Source organism: Scomber japonicus, chromosome 6 (assembly GCF_027409825.1).
Source record: "Scomber japonicus isolate fScoJap1 chromosome 6, fScoJap1.pri, whole genome shotgun sequence".
NCBI classification, from domain to species: Eukaryota; Metazoa; Chordata; class Actinopteri; order Scombriformes; family Scombridae; genus Scomber; species Scomber japonicus.
In genome coordinates, this window is record NC_070583.1 from 24,849,467 (window position 1) to 24,873,261 (window position 23,795).

The window sequence follows — 23,795 nt, forward strand, 5'->3', positions numbered from 1 at the left end:
TGTGTGTGTGTGTGTGTGTGTGTGTGTGTGTGTGTGTGTGTGTGTGTGTGTGTGTGTGTGTGTGTGTGCATGTTGGAGTCAGGGTTGTTACTTCATAGTTGTTACTCAAGTATTATGCGTGTACGTACAATTCTGCTCATATTCAATTCAATTTCTAAAAGAATTTTTTCAGATGGAATTTGTGTATTTTTTTACTCCACTTATTTATCTGATGGCTGCAGTTTCTAGATGGTTTGTAGATTTCTGATTTCTCACCTTGATGCGCTTATAAAATGTCACTCCTGTCAGCTAAAAATAACAACAACAAAAAAAATCTAAATGTCAACTTTTCAGAAACTCTCAAAAACAACCTTATCCCGAAGACAAAGCTAATTTTTGACACTGAACTGACAATGACATCGAGGAGGTATGTATTCTAAATTAACAAAAAAAAAAAAAGAAACAGAATTGCCCCATTTTGTAAGGTTTCATTATTGATGCATTAGCTGTAATTAAACACTGTGAGGGAGATAGTTTTTCATAATGAGTAGCTACTTTAACTTGACATGAGCACATTTTCTTGCTAAAACAAATGCTAGTTAAATTTCAAGATAAACAGCTATTGGGTAACTCTTCCACATGTGGGTATTGTGCACGAAACAAGTTTGAGGCATGATTTGCAGGTTACACATGCTGGCTATGTGTGTGTGTGTATGTGTGTGTATGTGTGTGTGAGGCCTGTTAAGAGGGGGGGTGGGGGGGTGAGAGTAAAAAAGGAGGGAGAGGGAGGAGAAGGTGGGTGAGCACGAGGGAGTGAGTTGCTGGGGGTCTTAAGAAAAGGGAGGGGGGGGGGGTGCACTTGTGTGTGGGAGCAGGAGGGGTGGGGGGTGTGGGGCAGCTGGAGGGGAGGTTTGGGAGAAGAGGGGGGTGTCAGAGGCGGAGCTGGAAACAGTATCCTCCGCCCTCGCGCTTGTCTGCGTACCCCTCGCGATTACCTGTTCCACCAGAACTGATGCGAGCGCGAGTTGGCGAGCACATGCCACGTTGGGAGAAGAGCCAAAAACTGAACTGAACCAGCAACCGAGCTCACGAGGACCATTTTAACCCCACCCATAGAAGAAGTAGAGGAAAAAGAAGAAAACAAAAACTCAAGCAAGTGTTTCTTTTTCAAACAAACCTGTAAAACCTACAGCCGACTGAGGATCTGTGAGACTCGCAAGGATGCACTTGTTGTCCGCCAGCTGCGTGCGCGCCCTCCTGTTCACCACGCTCCTCTGCCAAGGTAAGCTATTGTCTCATTATAGCGGGGCAGTGGTGCTGCTCATGCGGAGTGCGTCTTCGCGCTAAGCCGCAGGTATGAGAGGGGGTGGGTAAAAAAAGAAAAAAAAAATCCAGCTGTCACACGCAGGTGCCACCAAAACTTCAGACCGGCTTATCGATCACATTTTTGGAGGAGGGGAAGTGGAACAGAGACGCTTTGTGTGTTTTATAAGTTAGGAAGTCACCGATTTGATTGTGTTATGTGATTTGAATTTAAATTGCATTTCTAGAAATGTCCCTCTTGTTTAAACAATTACAAAATCATGCATCTATTGAATAATCTATTGTTTTTTATGCCAGTTTAAACTATGCATTGGTGCCTAATCCAAATCTATAATCTGATTTTAAAAAAACTTAACTGTCACAGAAGAAAGATGAATTATTATATTTAAGATTGTAAAGTCCTCCTAATATCTATAAGAAGTGACTTTTTCCATTTCTGCTTATGTGGCGTGATATTGGCCATCCTTTTTTTTGTATGCTACCCATGATGGGAGAGGCAGTGAGGTAGTCATCCTCATCCAGTCTTCACGTGTGTTCAGGCCATGATGTCATCATGATGCCTCAGTTTCATGTGTTATCTCTCCTGTTAACCATGCTGTTTAGCAGAAAGATGCTGCGTTCACATCCTGTCTCATTTATTGTAATTATGTGCTGCCCGTTGGGCGGGGAAACGCGCTCCTCACTGGCTCCCTTAACACAGAGGATAGGGCACATTTTGTATGTTGGCACCTGTAATGTGTGTGTGCATGTGAATGCGTCAAAGTTCTGGCTATGAAATGTTGCTCTTTTGGGTATGGTGTGAATGGAGACACCTGGCATGAAGTGGTGTTTTCTAAAATATTTTTGGAACAGGTGCAAAATTGCTTTCTTTGTCTCCATTTTGCGCTTGATATTCAATGTGCAGAAGATGTCTTTTCATCCTCGCCTGCCACATTAAGCCAACAGGTAGCAGCACCATGTGTTCACTTCACTCAACCAGACCATTATGCAAAGCTGCACAGGAGTGTTCCCTTGGACAGCAAAGGGGCAGAGAGGTTGATCTCACTGTACTCCGTTCTACCTCGTCACACTAGGGTGGCGCCTGTTGTTGTAAATTAACACCCATGCAGCAGCTATCAGTCAGGCTCAGGTGGTTTATTTGAGAGGAAGCGAATGGCCCTTTCAAGGTGTTTTTACACCGCTGTGCCGCTGCAGTGCCGTGTGCTTGAGACTGGGAGAGAGTGCACTCAGTTGGTAATGAGGTTAGACGTTGGGGTCGTCCACACCACTGTGTGTTTAGCAGACACACTGCCCTGACGTGATGGGCAGAACATGTGTGTGTGTGTGTTTGCTTGGACAACAGATGGTCACTGTTGGCTTCTTCATGTTGTTGTAAAAAAAAGTGTCAATGATGAAAGATTCACACAAAAGAAATGTTCTTTGTCAAGTTGCTCAGTATGGGCAAAATCTGACTGATGTGGATTATTCAGTTTGGGATTTGCAATAAAAACAGCATCAATACTTGTAATAAAAAACAGGCCTGTGAGTTTATTATATTTGAACAGATGAAAAAAGGAACAGCTCCCGGGGCTACAGCATTAAAGGCCAAGGCATATGGCCAAAAACCGGATAGAGCACAAAAACAGATCCATGAAATACTCTTTGAACAAATAGTGTAGAAAGATGCATCTGTTTTTTTGTTCGCTGCCTTGTCTCCACCCTTCCCCCACCACCACCACCCTCACCCCCTCCCAGACAGACAGCGCTCGGTGTCACAGCTGGTATTACTTGTCAAGCGAGTGGGGCTCTCCCTTTTGCTAATGGACTAATCTCTTGTGGGGGTCACCCAATTTCACCTGAGATAGATTCACTCTCCTTTCTTTCATCTTTAACTAGGTTACATTCAGACTGATGTGAATGCACAGGAAATGGGAAAAGAGCGTATTTAATTGTACATGTGGGTTACATGTAAGATCTTGTACATCTTTGGATTTGTGTGCGTGTCTATTCTTGTTTATAGGCTGTTTCCACTCAATGTTTGAAGTCTGTGGTTTTTTTCTCCTTTTTGAAAAGAGATTTCTTTGTGACTTGCAAGTATTGCATTCTTTCATGCAAAATTCAGATGCATTCATGAGAACTATGGCAATTCAACTGACTCAAGCTTTGAATAGAAATGCTGAATCTGGAGACTAGTCCACTTTTAAACTTCCTCTCTGAATGTCAATTATTTTTTTATCAGCTGATCAATTATTAGAAATGACTAGCTGGATAGATGGAGAGCAAAATCAAATTATGAAGCAAAGAAATTTGAGTAAATACATGAGGATCTGCAGAATTTAAATAATTGAACCCGACTGCCAAACATGCATAACCTGACTAACAAGCTCTTCTTCTCATTTATTAGAGTAGGGATGCTTAAAATGGCCCCAAATGTGATATCTTTACAGCTCATTGTTCTTCTGGATGCTTAACCTAAATTTGGCAGCTCATAATGTCTCTCAAAAAGCTCTGTAGGACTCTCAGGCCTGTGCATGAAGAGAGGGTGTGAAGTGGAATCTTTTCTAGCATCAGTTGCTGTCTAATGGTAATTTACTAAGTATGGAAGAGAACGTTAAACAAATGCCATTTTCTCATTGGAGGAGTTTGTGTGCATTATACCTTGATGAGAGTAAGAAATAAGTGGATATGAGCAGAATACAGATGTGCTGCTGAAGGAGAGAAAATAAGGAATATATCTTGGGCTTCCTCAAAGAAGAGAGGGGCCTCTGAAACAGGCAAGGTTGTACTGTAAATTAAACTGCATTATGGTGGGGAACCCAGTGTCACTTCACATCAGGGGGTGCAGAATTCCTACCAGCGCCCCTGGCAGCCACATTTTATAGCCTGGATGTGAGGATCGAGCTCTTGGGCAATGGGAAATCTAAAAACAACCTGAAGTGATGAAATTAAAACGTGGTTGTTACACAATCTTTGATGCAGGACACTAAAAAGAGCAAATAGAAGGTTTTAGTTCCAAAGTTTGGGAAATCTCAGATTAGAGTCAATCATTAGCCTGCTGTGTAACCATGACAAGAGGAAGAAGAAATGAATTAAGCTAATAACGTGTGCATCTTTCTTACATGGTAAGGACATGCTCACACTAAAATTAAATGTAGACTCCCAGATCCCAGATTGTGTAAATCAATTTAACATGAAAGAGTACAGTTGGATAAAAGCATTAATTCTGATGTAACACAGTTCAATATAGATATGCATTGCTGATTTCTTTTGGTCTTTGTTTGCTCCTCACCCCCTCAAACAGTGGGCAGGAATAGTGCACACCCACACACACGCTCTTTCTCACTCCTCCACCCCCAGCAGAACACTGAACAGGTGGATTAGTGTTGATTTTAGGGTCATGACGGGGGTTAGTGTCTCTTTATGATTCCTGTTTGTGTGTGCAGTTGTTGAAGGAAAAGCAGTCTGCTCACATCACTCATGTTGAGCTAAGCTGTGATAAGTTGTAAGTTGTAACATTAGAATTGACTTGATTTGAATGTGTTAAGCTTTCATGACAAGAGCTCTAAAAGTTTAATTTTAGATTTGTTCAAAAATCTAATTTCTAAAGCAAACTTAACCTTTTGGATTAGATGCAGTGAGACAGCTGTGAAGAAATAGGAGCTACCACGTGTACATGCTGAGTTTTCTACATGTCAGAGAGAGCAATTTACTCTTAGCTGGACTTGCCGAGCAGAGAAAGGTATGAGTGATTTTGCCTTGAGAAACTGAAAGGACTTGTGTGGCAAAAGTAATCACTCTCAGGCAATGACTCAATGAGGAAAAAGGTCTTTTGTTCGCCTGTGACAGTTTTACACACAGGATTATCAGTAAAACAGCAGCAAGTGAATCTTAATTACACTTTTGTGATTGGCTTGCCCCACTTTACTGTGGGAGTGTGTGAGATATATTCCATTTTTATAAAGTCAGCTAAAATTGCTTCTTTAGCCTTCCGGTTTTGTTTTAATTTGCCAATTAGGTCAAGAAAACCTTGTTGAATTTGGCTCCTTAATGACTTCATATGTGCTGTTTTACTTGTTTAGACTGAGGTGGGATTATTTAAAAGTGAGCTAGACTGTTATCATGTTGTACCAGACAGAACAACAGCTCAGGTTTCTCATTTTGTGTACAGGTTCCTTGCTCTGCGGTGCAAAATACTGGTTTGTTTCTTTATCCAAGGGGAGGGACCAGAGTTTCATTGTTTCAGCTATAAAGAAAGGCTTAACAACAGGAGAGAGATGACTATGCTATGCAGTTGTGCTTCTTTCTTTATACAGGAATGCCCCCATTGAAATGCACGAAGGTGTCTTTGGTTTTGGTGAAAGACCAACGGCATTCTGAAATTGGGAAGCTCTTGTTTCAGGGACAAAAAGTGAGGTTGTTTCTGTCTTTTGTTATTGACGCAGCCCCCAGCTTTCACTGGATTCCTGTGGACTCCCACCGACTGTATTGTGAAGCAGGCTCTTTTTAAACAAATGAGTGTATGATAGCGACTTCTTGCTCCCGCTCCTCCCTTTGTCATTAATATGGAACAGCACACACCCCTCAGAGAGGGCACAGAGTAGCTGCTGCCTGTCCCTGCACTTCACATGTGCAACCTGACTGTGGGGGGGGGGGCTCCTCCATATGAAAAGCCTGTAGCCACACCCATCTTTAACTGGGCCTGGATCTTTGTTCAAATTCTCCATTAGAGTCAGTCAATGCTCTGTTTTAATGAATTCTTTGAGAGGCCTCCATTAACTGTGATGGTAATCCTACCACCACAGAGAATATCTAAGGAATACCATAAAGGGGCACATGTGTGTGGAAAGCCGGGGGCATGGGCTTTAGATGGCCTTTGTTTTTTGTAAATTACATTTAATGACCTTCTTATTCTCATTAGAATGTATCTTATAGATAACAAGACAAAGCAATTGCACTTCTCTCACCACTGACAGCACATTGGAGTATCAGCAGCAGGGGCTCCTTTTGACCGATGGAGGGGCTGAACCTCTGATATTTATGCCTGCACTGCCATAAAGTCATTATTCTGCTCATTTATGAGAGTCAAGCAGCAAGGCAGGAGGTAGCTATTGTATCAAACCTTTATTTGGACTTGCCTTAGGTTCAGGGAAGTCAGTCGGGTTGGTGCAGTTTTTGTGCAAAATGTGAAACATTCATTTTAAGCCCCGGGCCAAATAATAAAACGACATGAAGTTTTGTCTTCTCATTCATTTCTGAATCAGCCTCTGTTGGGTCAAAGCTCTTTTGCAACACTGTGAAATCGTTCTATTCATTCAGATGCTGTTAAGCAGTTTTTCATTCATGAAACATTGCACTGCTACTCATTACGTCTTTCCTTTGGGATTCAACAGAACTGGTTTGTGTCTGCAATTGACCTCGCTATTCACATTCTTTCCATTTTAAAAGCTGTTTCTTTGTGTTGAGCTGATGTCCACCATCCTTCCTTCGTTGACTGCAGCAGTCTGTGGTGCCTGAAGCTATCTTTGATTACACGCTGCTTCGGTTGAACTTGCAGGAGACAGGAGATCTCATTCAGAGAGACTCTCTTTCATAGGGGATGGCAAGAGTACATCTCTGATTGGATTTAAAAGTCTGCCATTCACTTAGTGTGTAAGTAAGAAGCTAGATAAAAGATTAAGTGGTAAGTCCATCTCTGGTTCATCATTGTATCAATACACATAAGACTGAATACCCTTGAACCTTGATAAAGGTCCAGAACATCCAACTTTTCTTGAAATTTTAAATCACTGTAGGTTTTTTTTACAATGGTAAGAATCTTTTTGTAAAAATCTTATTTGCAAGATGCATTTCAGACCTCTCTATGTCAGATTATTAACCAATAGTACTACTACAGTAGCCAAGGGGTCTATGGAGACATTGAGGGAGAATTCAGTAAAACAATATGTCCACGTTTATATTTGTGCTTAGGGGGAAAATAACTATAAAATTACAAATTGGCACTCATCTTTAGAAAATGTATTGTTACAATAACTTGCAAGGTGCCAACTACAATGGATTAATTGCACAATAGAGGCCTCTAGAGCTATAACATTTAGTAAAGTAAATAGCCAACTATTAAATTAATCTCCAACTATTTTACAATTGATTAATCATTTTGAATCATTTTTTTAAAGAAAAGAGTCTAATTCAATTTCAGCTGCAGAGTGTATATTTTCTGGTTTCTTTGGTCCTCTGTGACAGTATACTGAATATCTTTGAGTTTTGTACTGTTGGTCAGGACAAAATAAGACATTTGAGAGCATCATCTTGGGCTCTGGAAAACAGTGATTAAAATTGTTTGGATGAATCAATAATGAAAATATTTGTGAGTTGCAGCCCTGCACACCTCCCACCAACCTAACACATTTATAATACCTTAAAGCCACATATGGTGCTGTGAACACATAAAGAAAGTTAACAAACAAGCAGATAAATTAAAATAGTTACTAGCTAAAATTAATGGAAAAATGGAATGGAGAAATCCAGCTGCCTCTTCATATAGTAATATTATGGATGCAGACTTTACCAAACCAACTTAAACATAACAAATGTGTAAAATAGTATTGCAACAATATGTTTGCATGCATTACTCAACATCCACTTCAATCCATGTTAGATGTTATTGTAAGCACCCACTGATAATTGCATGTTTCTATTTCAATGTACATACAGTAGGCTACCAGTCAAAAGTTTCTACACATTTTCTCATTAAAGCAAATGGGATGGCAAACTTTTGACTGGTACTGTATATATAATTGAAAATGCAGATGATTATTTGACCCTTTGTGTAAATGTTCCGTGTTACATATAATACATAAATAATTAATTCACCTGCTTTTGGAAGCAATTTTCACTTATTTCCTGGCTTCGGTGCATGTACTTGCTAGTGTGTAACAACTTGAGTGAGAAGAAATGTACTGCACACAGACACACCAGATTACAGTACATTATTCCAAATTGTCTTGCTGTAAGCAAAAGTGCATCAGCAACAGCGGAAGCTCTGTTTCTACAGATTCAACATCAGATTTTATTTAAAGAAGTCAAGTGGTGACTTTTAACATGGCAATTACCACACAAGCGATGGTTTGGCTGATGCATGACTTGTAGATGTTTTATGATAAGACGCTCAGCATTGCTGTTAAGCATTCAGCTGTTCCACTGCCAGACATTACAGGGAAGGTGAAAAGATGCTTGTCTTGTAATTGGATGCAATACTTAATTTTCTAATGGGATGTCTTAAGAGGTCAAATAGCCTGGTCCTGTGGAGAAAGAAACACGTCCCACTGGTGCAATTTAAACACAGACTTTTGTACTGATTTATCCTCTTCGTTCAAAAAAAATCTACTGATTCTTCTCTGACTTGACTGCAGAGTGGGCACAAAAGAAAAAAAGGCAGGAATGTTTTAATAGTAAACTCTGCAGCAGCCTTTTTACCAAAGGGCCTGTGTCACATAAAAGCTGCATTATTACCATGCCTGGGTAGTCTATAGAGTGATGACGTTGTTAAATGTACTTTGCAGTGTTTAATTTTGAGTAATGAAGATGCCATAAGCCATTATGCTGCCATTCATTTTCCCATTGCACAAGTAGTAGATACAGAGGACATGACACATCATTTCCTCTTATAATGATAGTGATTTAATTTGGATGTGCAGGGTCACACCGCAAAAAAATGACAGTGACAAATGAACAGTAATATTTTGGAGAGTTGGAGAGAGAGTTAGGGACATTTAAGGTAAAGTGGAATGCTCATCCACTCTTTTAAAAAGGAAATCTCAGGATTACTTGTCCTATTATTGGGGGCTTGCCAAAGCATGCTCATCTGTAAACAAAGCCAACACAAATGGATTCACCAAACCAAGGCAACATCACAGCCACAGTTTGTCATTACGCCAATATTTATTAAAACACAGTGAAATTACCCATTGGGTATCCAATAATTGGAAAACTTTGTTACCTTTCCGTTCAGGGAAGTATTTCCTCAGTTATCATGCTTGAAATATATTTCTTATTGTCTTCCTTAGTAGTGTCTTGTATTTACTGCATTTTCCTGTCTTGGGGCATTATATCTGCAAACATGCAAATTCTTAAATGTATTCTATAAATAACAATTGAAGACATTGAAGTTGGGTAAGAAATTATTTTTTTAGATATGATTTTTCCCTTCTTGCTCTGTTTGTAACAACAACTTTTATGTCCAGAATCACTCCCTATTTACTATATAGTGCACTACTATAGTTACCCTCCACCATTTTATTTGAGTGCAAATGCTGAATGTCTAGTATACTATATGTATAGTACCCTCAGATATTCCGCCATGGTACGAAAAAAGTACTTGCTGCTAACAATCCCACAATGCAATGCTCCACACTTTAAAGATGCATGTTTGTGTGCTTCTGCGTGTCCGTGTGTGTGTAACAGGCACAGTGTCTACACGCTGCGCACCCGCCTAATTAGGAGCATATTGGACTCTTGATAATGCTCCCTTAAATACCAGTGACTTGCGCCAGTGACTTTAAACCTGTTTAACGTGCCACCAATGTGCCTGACCACTCCTCATTTTGAGATCAACACGCCCATAGGCGCACAGACTGGTACAAGTGCATTTGCTATTTAGACAACTGCGCTGGGGGAAACTAACAAAGACACATGCGCCACGCCCGCCATCCACTGTGCGCCGACCGCAAGATGGGGCCCTATGAGTCATGCTAGCAGCTTTGTGTGACAAAGGAAAAGTGGTGCTTTGAACTAAATGTTAAATGCTCACAATGATAATGTTTAAAATGCTATTGTTAACTTGGTAAAACTTTATTGTAATCTGCTGATAATTTTCTTGTTTAATGGATCAGCACTTTGATCCATAATGTGTTAGAAAATGGTGAAAATATTGGTCACTGTTTCCTGAAGCCCAAGATGCAATATACAAAGTCCTATTTGTCCTGACAAATAGTCCACAACTCAAAGATATTCAGTGACCAATCACAGAGGACTAAAGAAAACAGAAAATATTAACGTTTAAGAAGAGATCTGTGGCTTTTTTATTTAAAAAGATTAATTAAAATGACTTTAGTCATGGCTCAGCGTAACTACCCCAAAACTATGGAAAAATGCCATAATGTTATCAGTATGGATATGTATAAAGAAAACTGCCTCACATTGATGTAAGCTTAGGCTAAAGGCTTTTGCTCAAAGGGATCACTATTACATATGTGTACCTCATTATTTGACACTTTGGCCACATTTAATATGAACATATAACATTGTTACATTACATATATATATATGTGACTGAAAATAACGAAAAGCATAATAAATCCCCTTTAAGGGCAGCTTTAGCCTCAATCGCTCTGTTTTTGTCTGACCCTGCAGTAGAAGAATCTCATTCCTCCAGAGGACTTTCTGAACAGCGTGTTGACTCAGTTTGCTTAAAGGGGATTGTCTGTGCCGAACATTCCCATGGAGATTCTTACTTCTAAGCTCTTTAGGCCACATAGTAGATATTTTGAACATATTTCAGGCGTAGTTCAGAGGTGTTGGCACATTTTTGCGTATTGACAGGTTTTTGTGAAGTGGTGTGCATCTCTGCTGCCAGGAAAACTCTCTATCAAATAGATATGCAGTGCCTCTGCTCACAAAAGTAGCTTGTTCTGAATGTACCACACAGGAGAAGAGGCAAGGGGGGAGCGGTTTAAGATGTGCAATGCCAGGGTTGATGGTTAAAAGCACTTATCTTGATGTATGGCTTTTCCTCATGTCATGATTCAAGAAGAAAATGTAATAGCCACTACTAATGAAATTATTATGCCTTAAAGGACCCTTGCACCCAAGATGACAGTGACATGCTGAATTACATAAACTGAGAGTGGTTATCTCATCCTATAGAAACAAAAGACGCAAACAATAGAGGAAGATTGGGTTTGTTGTGACAGTTTTATCTACTGTGTGTCATTGAAAAAACAGGATAATACTATTACTGACCTTGCTTCACCAAAATATAAATTAATCTTTTGGACATAGATTAATTCATTCCTCATAAAGAAACCTGCTACCCTTTATGGAATACATAAATTCATCATATGCAAAATACAGCTTCCAAGTTTGCACTAGTAAAACCTTGCAGCCAAATCACGTTAGCAGTTATTCCGCCACCTTAAATCTGAAAGTCCTGAAGTCATAGGAGGACTCAGTGGTGTGACAGCGCATGTTAATCTCCAACCTTTCATAGAACTCTATCAAAGCAGACGTTGGTCCACGGGTATTAAATGTGAAACCACACAGATTTGATGTGCAAGCAGGTACATAATCCTTTGTATGTATTATCTGCATTCCATGTATTCCTCCCACCGCTCTCCGCTCTGTTTAGCCAGCAGCGGCTTTAGGACCCCCCCAGAGCCAGAAGCAGAAGCAGGACACAATTTGAAACCGTCATGCCCTCTTAATACCAACCAGGCTGCTTGGCTTATTGGAATTGGGAGCATTGCCTGCTCTGTTTCACAATGAAGGGTTAGAAGGTCAGGAATGTCACTATGAGTACACAACATCATAAACGACTCTTTGATCAACTAATGTGTAGGTATCATATGAACGCTGCACTGAAAGCCATCTGCTGAGCAAATGAAAATATCTACCTCTTATTATGTTCTGCTGTTTACAGCATAACAAGCTGTACTTTTTAATACAGCAAAGATGGCAAACTGCCTGAAATTCAGATAATAAAACTACTGCGTATATTTCCATTAATAATCCATTTAATGTTGGAAAAACTTAGTCCATACAGAGTCTAATGAAGCACTCTAAAACTGATAAGTGAGTGCATCCTTGTTTACTAACATAGGAAAGTGATGGGCTTTGGGCTGATTCATCTCCATCTCCTGCATGTGGGTTTGTTGCCAGCACTGTGTGGTGTAGACAAGGCTCCATTTACCTTCAACAGGGGTGTGTTGTAGCAACATGTATGATTGGTATCCTCAGGCACCACATACAACCTTAATGTGGTCATACAGATAGAAAAATAGTAAACACAACGGCTCTCCCAGGACCAATGGGCTGCAAATGTTCAAAGCTTTTCTGTTGAGGGAGTTTGGGGTGGGGGCAGGGACAAGGCTGGGCCACAGGGTAGGGAGCACTTGTGGTGCAGGCAGACAGGTACTTGAACAAAAGACTGATTGCAGCTTGGTAAATAGTGGACTCTGTAGCTGCTAGTTGGGGCTAATATTTGGAAAAAATAATCTAATTCACTGAATTTTTCAGAAACAGGCAGATGCTCTGGTGGATGTGCCAGTCTTGACCCTTCTGTAGGACTCTCTCTGTTTGCATGTGTAATATATTGTGTGTGAGGGTAAGGGTCTTCCCAGCTAGCAGTACAAATAATAATTCTTTTTATTAGCATTTTTGTCAGAAAATAGGGGCAAATGCTCACCACATGTTCCCACACACTAAGGTGATGTGCAGATTCTTTGTTTTATCCAGCCAACAGTCCAAAATGTCAATGTTTGTTTCCTCAATACATGACCTAAATTATTTATTTAATTTATTTAATATTGATCAATAATTTATTAAATAATTGATAAATCATGTATCAATTATTTAATAGGCTACAAAGTAGATTGATAATGAAAACCTTTCATAAAAGCTTAAAGTGATTTTCTGATCAATTAATTGACTTCATTCATTTTCATGATCATTTCAATACCAGTCTTGGCTTTCTTTTGCCATATCTCATTATGGTTTTAGTGGACCTTTTATTTTATTTTATTATGTTATTAACACAATTGAATTATGATCAATCTGCAGTCCAGAGAGGAGAAGTCAGTGTCTGCTGTAGTCTAGCCTGTATATATATATATGCATAAAACTGATACCTACTCCTGTCTGATGTGATACCTCTTGAAGAGACCTGGTGAAACAGCGCACCTTGCTGCTAAGGAGGTTGTTTTGAACGTCAGGAATATTTTAAAGCTTCCTATTTACACATCTGGCTGAAGAGGGAGAAAAAAAATGGAAATATTATGGCAACATGACGTTTCATTTCTTGCACTTAGATTTATGGATCAGTTCAAGCTCTTCAGTAATTCAAAGGGCACTATATTCATTAGTGAGAAGCATTACCTACTGTTAGAGGCTCCATCTGTAGTATCACACCATCTGCTGCACCTCTTTAACCCTTACATTTATTACATTAGACTGTAAACATTTATTTTATCATCAGTTTAACTGCATTTTTTTTTAGCCTTAATTGGGTTGATTACATTTCCCTGTGGTAGCCGGAAGAAAACGATCTAATTTTAATTGAATTGGCTATTAAAGAGTGTTTTCAAACAGCAAGTCTTCCCAGTAAGAAACTGTGCATTTATCAGTGCCTTATAATCTTAAACCTAGAAAAAACATCAGGGAACCATAAGAAATGTGAAATCAGATACCTGTTTTCAAGACTCTGCTTTCTTAAGGTGCTTGCATGAAATGTTACGAGTTCAGCTGGATACATTGAAATCCCAAGAATATACAGCAGGAATATGAATCAGAGCTGCTTTTCAGGATTTGTTGCCTTTCATGCACACACCCACGGCGTAAATCTATGATTCCTTTTGTATTGTTCTCTATCACATCTGTGGAAAGCATCGCTTCAAAGATAGGTAAACAATGGCCAGACTGACTAGAGATAAAGACATTTAGAATTTAAGGTTTACTTCATCTTTAGCTCCTAAACATGACTCTTGCTAAGTGTTTCTGCAAGATGTAGTCACTTGAATTTGAAGCCTTTGGGGTTAAAAGAAGCAAAGTTGAGCATGTGAGCAATGAAAACTCATTGTTAGCTTTGGGAGAACAAGACACATTCACTGATGTTTGTAAGCTCCTCTAGTTTAATAACATTTTAAGACTTCTTGCCATATTAGAAAGTTATCACATGTAAATTGCTAGGAAATAATTAAGAATGAATGGTTGCTAAACACTTGTCTGGATATTGGACTGGAGTTAATAGACTTCAGCTTTGCTATCTTCTTCACAAAAGGAACATTTGACAAACTCACAAGCAAATTTAATAGGCAGCCTTTCTTCGGTGCTTTTACTTATAGAACTGAAAAGATTAATTAGTAAGTGGAAGTTCACCTCAACAGATGAGGGCATATAGTTAATTCTCATTTGGGTTATTAACATAAAGATACTGTATAGATTTAATTGACCAGTCAAAGCCTACAGATAGCCTTCTTTGAGAGCAATTGAACTGAGAAAAATGTTGTATGATTATTTCTTACGTGTCATAACCCTTATTATAATGAGCTTTATCTGTGCAGCAGAGGGATTGAGGGTGTCATTGCCCAGTTTTTTCCATTTTAATAGCTAGAAATGATGTGATAATCTCATTTGCCCTGCAAACTAGTGATTTGCTTGCACGCTGTGTCTGTTATTACTTTGAAAAGGGGAATCCTTACCTGAGAAACGTGGTCACTGTGACACAGTCGAGGCATGTAGACCCATTCGTTTCCAGTAGTGTCTGCTACTGACAGGGAATTTAATAATGTTATTCTTATTTGTTTATAACCGGAGATTTGGGTGAGGTCAGCTCTTCCGGAAACAGAAGAATGAAGTCATTGCCAAGGAAGGGTCGATGGATAAGAAGGAAGCAGTGTGCGTGCGTCTGTGCTTTGTTAATGGCCTAATGTTGCCTTAATGGCACATCACAGATGGGATTTGCTGGTGTATGTTTGGAGTCAGGACTGTGAGCTCGTATGATCTGCCCCAAGTCTACCCACAGGCATTTCAACCACTTCTCCCCTCAGGTCTTCTGGCCTGCGCCCCTCAAATATATAATTCACGACATAATGGACGTGATTTCTGAGTGCACTTACCACCCGATCACTCCAGCAGACTGCTGTCTTAAGAGCAGCTCCTGCACCCATGCAGCTCATTTACTGACGCAATTTATGACTTTTTTTTTTTAAGAGGATGCTCATGTGGTTGAGTGTATAGAGGAGAACATTTCAAAGACTAATGATCATGCCACAAGATCAATTTCTAGGAAACCTTATGGCAAGTCATTTAGAGTGATAATCACCCTTCTTGTAATGTGCTTTTATCTTTCCCTTCTGTCTATCCCTGAGAAAAAATGTAAGAAAATGACTTGGTGTTACTGCCAATGATGTGACGACTTTTACATATTGTATGTGAAAGGATATTATGCCTTTCTAAATTGTAAGTACATATGTTCTCAAGCCTTATGGTAACATTTATTTATGCTGCCATTATTTCTAGTACCAACAAAGACTTTTTCCTCCACAGATATTGGTATTGTTAAAGTGCTTTCCTGAAGCATAGTTAAACTATTAAAACTAAATCAAAGCCATATTGTCTCCTTTGATTGTGCTGTCAGCATCTTCAGACTGAGACGGTACTTTAAAGGAACTTGAACATAATTTATTAAAAACACTTGACAATATTTGCCTTTTAAAATCTCATATTAAACTCACTTGTTAATCAAAAGGAAAATGCAAGAGGTTCTTGAATATGTTGCAATCAATTTATTATTATTTTTATGTATGTCTCTCATTATCCAGCTTCAAAGCTTAGATGTTAGTCAATTAATAATGATGTTGAAATTCAGCTTGCAGTTTTATTCTACGTAACACAATGGATATACTGTATGTGAGGACAACTCTGTTGAAAGAGTTAATGACATGTGACTCAAGGTTTCATCAGTGAACGTTGAAATTATGGCCCATTATGTTGTTTGGTGCTGTGTTTTTAGTATTACCTCAAATAGCAGGTCAAACACAGACGTGACCCCATGTTGAGATATTTCCTAGCACTGCTGAGTGAAATTTAGTGGAAGAGGTTTTTTTTTAGTTTGTGAAAAAACAAGAGTAAATGTCAATGTCAAAATCATACTTCTTCATTACTTAAACCAGTGTAGACAATAAAACAGTAAGGCTTAAACAATGTCCTGAATGGTCACAAAGTGTCATGTGTTTTGAGCTTCCTTTGGGCTTATTATTCTCTCCAACTACACAAATAACCCACAGCTGATGCAAAGTGTTTGTGCCTGTTGTCTGGGGATTATAAATGGGCATTCTGGGAATTGTAGGAAATCAAGCAAACAAGAACTGATGGGCAACCTATACACAAATAACGTGCTACTCTCAAATTAAAATCCCACAAAGAATTCGGGAAATGACAAAGATATTAAAAATTAAAATCTCATTGAGCTATTAGATATAATAAACAATCTATCGAATTAAGATTTATAATGTCAGTCGTAGTGATGAACCTACAGAGAATTAGCTCATTGTTAAACTGCAACTTAACTGTTTTATTTCACTCTCAGCATTCATATAGTGTCATTTTCAACCACAGCAGGCAGTTATCAGAGAAAAAGTGCTAAAAAGAACTCACTGTACACTACACTACCTTCTCAGCACCAAATCAAGCTAATAGACAAAGTTACCAACTAGCTGGTTCACACAGTGGAGCATTCAATATCTAAAGAGACAGATATTTCCCTCAGGAGTTTATGGAGAATAAAAGCAGAGTTAAAGGAGAATTAATACATTCAATCAGGTGGACAGAAACACACTTCCAATTGAATGATAATGTTGTTCTGTAACTGCTGCTTGTATAAAATAGCAACTGTTTGCTAAATCAAGTTAAAAGGTAACATGTCGCTCTGCTTCATTAAGACTGTGTGGGTGTATTGTGTAATTTGATTGTATTTGAGTGACAACGCCATGACAGCCATTCCATCTTGATTCAAATTTAGCTAAACTGTGATTGGTGCATGAAAGGACTGAAGGTGACATCACCCTTTTCTAACTGAGTCCCGTCCACCTTTAATCAATGAGAAGAGCTAAGAAAAAACACACAAATAGAGAAATCTCTTTGTTAATTTAAGATCTTTACATTAACGGTAAGAAGCTGACTGAACAAGTGTGTTTTTGTGCCTTTAAAAATAATTATCATATGCAACAACAATTCTTTAACAACATGGCATTTATTTAGGGAACCAATCATTATCTACCCAAGTGGTTTGAAATTCCAGAGGGCAAAATAAATCTTCCCTCCATCTTGGGCGCTCCTTGATTTCTTTGGCCTGTCATCTCAGTCCCTGTCGAGAAGCGGAAACAGAAAGCTGATCCCGCAGCGGCATGTCTGCACAGGTACTGAGGCTTCCTCAGTCTAAAACCAGAGAAAATGAAGCCAGCATTTTCAGTCACAAGGCAGCAATGGGAACCCGACAGGTGGGACTGCAGGCAATACATTAGCCCTTCTCCCACCTGCTGTCATCTGTAGGTGTCTGTTGACCACACATGATGTAGCAAATGAACATTGTTTTCTTTGCCTGAGGGGGAAAGAGAGTTATCTATATGTCTCTCTGAAAATACATTTCAAACTAAATTTTTTTTCGTACCACGAGAGAACTTGAAAGCAGGTAAGAGCTATTCATTGCCAGACTACATTAGAGTAAAATGATGCAGGAGTGAGTACTGATGAGGGTTATTTTCGTTAGCTTTACTCTTCTGTGCATTTGCATCTGTATTTTTTTTTTCATTCAAAACCTCTTACCTGTTCTCTTCAAGTTACAGTTTTTCCTCCAGTTTCCTGAATAACATGCATTATTAACAAATGCTCTGATTGGGCATTTTGTTAGCCAAGCATGAATACTATTGTTGTTTGGGAGGACAGTAGCCTAAAAGTGTGCCCATGCTGCTGGGGTGGTGGAGGGGAGCCATTATGCTTAATAGACTCAGACTAATAATACTGTGTGTCGTATACTCTACATAATTCCCCATTTGCTGTCCATTCTCCTCCTTAGTAGAACTCAGGCTTGTTTTGCCCCGAGGTGACAAACATTGGCTGTGCGTAGTGTAGGCTGTGAAAATGTGAGTGTGCTTATTTTATTTAACTTCAGCTTTTAAAGTTGTCATGTTTTTTGTTTATTTTTTTGTTTAAAAAAAATCAATTAATTACACTGCACGCTTTTAGGACGATGCCATCTTCACGGAGAGATGTGCAGAACACATCAGACTAGGTTTAGAAGAAAAAAACCTGCTATTCCCATTAATTATCAGAATATTAAAAAAGGAAACTGCAGTATTGTGTGTCTGAGTGACTAATGGGGACAACAGTGTTTGAAATTGGTCCTGTATGAAGTGGGAGCGTTTCAGCCGGCAGCCATGAAACAGGCTGCGATGTAACCCTTGAGGGAAACAGTGCCCCACTAATGTGTATGTTATAAGTGTCTGACAACATCATGGAACCATACAGAAAAAGAAAACGTTTTTCTTTCACCACGAGGAGTTTGTTGTGTTCGAGTACAGAAAGTGTAGCTTATTGCTATCTAAAAGATTTCATGGCTGAATATTTAGCTGACAAGGACAGTTAGTGGACATACATTATAGCCCATTTCATGGCTGCTGGCTAGAGCACTCTTACTCAATACTGGATCAATTTCAAATATTGTTGTCCCCATTAGTTAATCTTTGTTAGAGACAAAGAGATAGTAAAATAGGGTTGAAAAATACTAAGATTCACTTTAAATCTTTGGATACTGTGTCTTGAAGTAGATTAGGATACAAATAACGATTATTTTCCCTATCACCAATCTGCTGATTATAGTTTGGATTAATCGTAATCATGAATGTCTGTAAAATTTCATATTAATGTAAAAAATGCCCATCATGACATATTCAAGTTGCTTTTTTTGTTAAAAAAACAACAAAAAACAGATACATTCCATTTACGGTGACATAAAGTGAAGACTATTCTACTGAGCACACAAAGCTATTGTACAGAGAACATAATGTGTCATAAAGTGTAGAAATAAATTGCTCTGCTTTTCTTGAACCTAATTTCCCAATCTAATATTTTTTCATTTAATAGTCGTGCATCAACTCAGCAGTTTATCAATGTTGGACAATATCACACAGTGGTTTCCATCATAAAGCTAATAAATGTGTTCAACTTTAGACAACGGTTCTTATGTAACTTGTAGATAAGAATCCACAGAGGGAGGCTTTGTCTCAAGTCTTTCTCTCCATAAATGGACCTTTTTTCCTCACATGATTCCCTCTAAAAGGCCATTACACCCTTCTGAAGGTCAAAGAGACGCAGGGCAACATCTGCAGTTGCTCTCAGTGCCCTAAAACAGATGGTGCAGCTTAAAATGAAGCATGGCAAACAGCTTTGAATCCACACGTCGTTGTCTTTGTGCCGTCCATTTCCCATAACCTCAAGTAATTACAAATAAACATACGTGCTGCCACCTTCTGCATAATATCTGAATTTAGGCAGTTTGTCAACATCAGCATGAGGACTGAAACGACTTTCAACAATATAGGGCTGCAACTGCAAATATTTCTACTATGGATTTATCTGTCAGTGAAACAGATTGATCACTGTTTCGCAAACCCCAAAGTGATGTCCTCAAATATTTTGTTTTTGTCCCGACCAACAGAACCAGAAAATGTTGTCTTTTTTTGACTTGAAACTATTAATTGATTATTGAAAAAATAAATTAATTTTTTATCAACTAATCATTGCAGCTCTACAGCAACAGTTTTAATAATAGTGTTATTGTTCCAGTCATTTTCAAACAAAAATGCTGAATATTCTCCATCCCTAGCTTCTAATCTAAAATCTAAATATCTTATACCTGACTTGGAAGATTCAAGGAAATTGAAGATGTCACCTTAACTCATATTCACTGCGGAAACATGATTAGCAGATTTGTCAGTTTGAAAAATATTGTTATCTGCACCAGCTTTAAAGCCAAACAGTACAACCAAATGAGCTGAGCTAAGTCAAGTTGCTACTCTGTGGGGGGGGGAAGTTTGGAGCCACCCATGAACATAAGATCAACTACTGTCACACAGTTATGAATATTAGTGCTTTTTTTCTGGTCAGCTCCCAGCCATCCGGCAAAAAATAAAAACAGATGCCCTTAGTGTTATGCTATAAAGACACTGACAGGCAATTACAGTAGGATGGAAAAAAAGCAAAATTATAGAGCACACAATGTTGACGTTTGGAATAGTGTTTCTGTGGTTCAGCCTGCAACAGAAAGACTACTGTGTGAAAGGGATGTTGTGTAAGTGTGCTGTCAGTTATCCATCACTGACATGATTACACCCCTTCCCTCGAGGGAGACCGACTGAGATAGTGAGGATGTAGCTGTGTATTTATGTTCTTGTTTTGTTTTTTTTGTTTAAAAAAAAAAATCTGTGTTCAGCTGGCTGGTCTGAAACACATCCTCCACCATGAACTGCTACTGTAACAGCATTTGAATACAGTCATATGCTTGTCATAGGCAGTAACGTATGAGCTAAGGCTGTGCACAGATGGAGAGAGCTGAAAAACAGCAGTCCACGGAGCTCATATATTACCAAATAGCTACAAGGGTGCTTTGGGGATCCTGGTGGTAAGACAGAGCGATTTTTTCTCCCCAAAACCTTCCCACACCTTTCTGTAAGACAGAAGTTCCTCTATTTTTCTTGACAGCAGATAATGAGAGATTTGGCTTATTAAATCACTGATCGCTTCTCATTTCACATACTTGATATGGCTAATCAAAATTCAGTACTTGTTAAATAATTAAAGAACCAAAAGCAGAATGTCATGGAAGGTTAGGTTTTCTTTGATTTCTCGCTACTTAGGCAAGCACCATTCACCATAAGAATCTACCCTTTCCTCAAGTATTATTGATCTAGTTGAAGTGGTTCTGTCTGGCCCCTCACTGCTGAATCGCTTCTGAAGCGAGGCTATTTGCCATCAAGTCTTTGTGGACATGCGCCATGGGATCTCCATTCACTGCACAATCCTCATTTTCAGCACTTAATAAGTTTGGGCCTCGGTTTTCCTTTGGATGTTGCAGCTGAAAGACGTGCACACACACTCAGGCACACAAATGGGAGGGCGTGAGGTAGCAAAACAGGGATATAGAGACTAGTGTGGGGAGGTAGCTGATTTCCCTGGTGAGCTTATATCTGAGCTGTCGTCACCTGTCTCTTCGCAGGGATAGAGGCGCCTTAATCAGGAACATGAAAGCATCTCCTGTGGTGCTGCCTCCTGTCTCTGACTCGCCTGTCTATTACTCGATTTACAATTGCCAAAATATTAGCTTATTTTTTGTGTCCAGTATGTGAACTGGGAATTTTCAGACAACTTCACTGTCACTAAATGATTTGTAACTAAACGCAAGCGATGCAAAGCAATGCAAAGCAATGCAGTTTGTTTAAAACTTTATTGCTTTCTATTGCAGACAACTCATCATACAGACAACTGTTGGATGGGATGTTTTTTTGTGCATGTGTTTGTCAACGTGAAGTCACACTGTTCACCTACTTTTGTTACGAAGGATTACCTTATCTCAGTAAGCAGCAGGAGCTTTGTCTTCTGTAACTCAACATGTGAGATTAGTCCTCATTGTGTAACAGCGTAATCTGTGCAGATAAAGCCTTTTCCTTAATGCAGACTCTTTTAAAGTTCTCAAAGAGGCTGAACACGGCTTTATTTGAATATTCAGAAATGCCTATTTGAATTTGAAATGTAAGGAGTCTATTATACAGGAAGTGCGATAACCTTTACAACACTGCAGTGCTTGCATTGTAACCTGAATTTAACGGACTCTTGTTATTTAACAGTTGTAAGATTCAGCAGAGTAGGTTGTGCAAAACTCTCTCTCCTGAGAAGTTTGAGTCTCAGCACAGAAAAAACACGTGAATTGCATTTGGATGTTTCCTCGACCATTTAACTATTTTGGTACTAACACGCCCAGGTGTTGCACCTAATCCAGACACTGACAGATTATTTTTGGCACCATAAATATCTCCAAAGTGAAATGTAGCTGCATCTCATCAGATCTGACACATATGCAAACCATGTGTCCATGTCTTGCACAGAGAGCTCATTAACTCCCCTCTCTTAATAGATTCACAATGTCTCCATTTTCCTTTTTCCACCCAGTGTGTTCAGTCTTTTATACCTCGGCCAGAAACCTGCACATCGAGCTGAAGCTCATTCAAGCGAGAGAGTCAGTTTCATTACATTTACTTCAAAAAGACAAAACAAGGGAGTGTGGGATGGCTACATCAGCATGCCGTTTTCGCACCAGCAATCTGCATTACCATTTCAGGTGGATCGGACTGATGTACACCCAATTGCAAAAAATCTGGGCGTGAGCAAGACTCTGTGAAATGCAGACACAAATTTACAGTTCAGTAAACTGCCCATTTACAGCATGAAGTCTTAGTTGGAGCAAACAGGGTGGCTGCATTTCAGTTGTGTGACAATCAAATATAAGTTCGTCAAACGCTTGAAAGAACTATCTATGCCAATTTAACGATACATAGGAGAATTTGCAAATATCCAAAGTACACTAGGTAACATTTGACTAACAAAATCGCTTATTCAGTCTGATCAGTGCGTGACTTGATTCCAAATAAGCTTTTAATACTTTTAATTCACTTTATTATGCAAGACAAACAGATTTTAGGTGTGGCAAATCATGGACAATGAGAGGGATCAATGCAGGAGATAGTTCTAATTGTGCTATAGTTGACAAGTGACAGAGCTTATCTCTGTGTTTTGGGGAAGAAATCCTAGTAAAACTGTCAGCAGCTGAGATGTGCTGAGGTTTGTTTTGTCCCAGCCTGTCAGTATTAAATGTCGCCGAGCCTTATTTAAATGCAGGCATTGTATCTATGTGGGTGAAGTGCGGTGGTATCTGTGTTTTCTCAAATACTTACTATTTGGTGGGTTATAGTGCTTTGATGCTCACATAAGCAAGTCGTAGATAGAGCTGTAAGCACTGATTATAGTCATCATCGTAGATATACCAACACCCCTTTGAAGCCCTTTTGTTCTTTTCTGTAGATGTTTCATTTCCTGACTCTGTATAACAATTTTTTTTAATGCATCTTTCAGTCTAGCTCATTATGAAAGTATATCCTTGTGAGTTTGAAAACGGTATTTAGATCAGTGTCACCAGTACCATGCAAGGGTTTTGTTGTGTATTGTTACTTTTTCTGTTTGGGGAAATATAAAAAATGAACTTAAATCAACAAAATGCCATAGTTGTTAAAGATATAATGAAATCATGATTTAGCATTTTTGTTAAGTGTGGGATGTTATTTGGCATTACTGATTTTGTTTCAGCTATTAAAGGAATAGTTTTATAGTTTAGGAAATGCACAGACTAAATGTAGCTACAACCACAACCAAGAGGCTTATCTTAGGTTAACACCAAGATGGAAAACAGGAAATCTTTACTTTTTACTTTGCTTTTTGTATGGATATAGTTATATGGTGGAAAGTACACAAACTATCAGAGCTGAACATGAGGCTATATGAAATCATGCTATTGAATTGTCTGCTGTTTGTTATCTGCTTGCTGTAGTGGCTTTACAGACAGGCTGTACAGATGCTGGTTAATGCGACGTCAGACTCGGTGTTGTTTCAGATCTGACAGCTCATAAAATTGAGTGACA

The 23,795-nt window shown here is 38.9% G+C and overlaps 1 protein-coding gene across 1 annotated transcript in view; it reads left to right on the forward strand.

Moving 5' to 3' along the window:
• The first annotated feature begins 999 nt into the window (after window positions 1–999).
• Window positions 1,000–23,795, forward strand: part of LOC128360726 (CD166 antigen homolog A-like) — a 40,347-nt gene continuing 17,551 nt past the window's right edge. Inside the window, exon 1 of the mRNA XM_053321217.1 lies at window positions 1,000–1,261. Within this exon, the coding sequence (XP_053177192.1) occupies window positions 1,201–1,261 (61 nt within the window). The 5' untranslated portion in view covers window positions 1,000–1,200. The remainder of the gene's footprint in view (window positions 1,262–23,795) is intronic.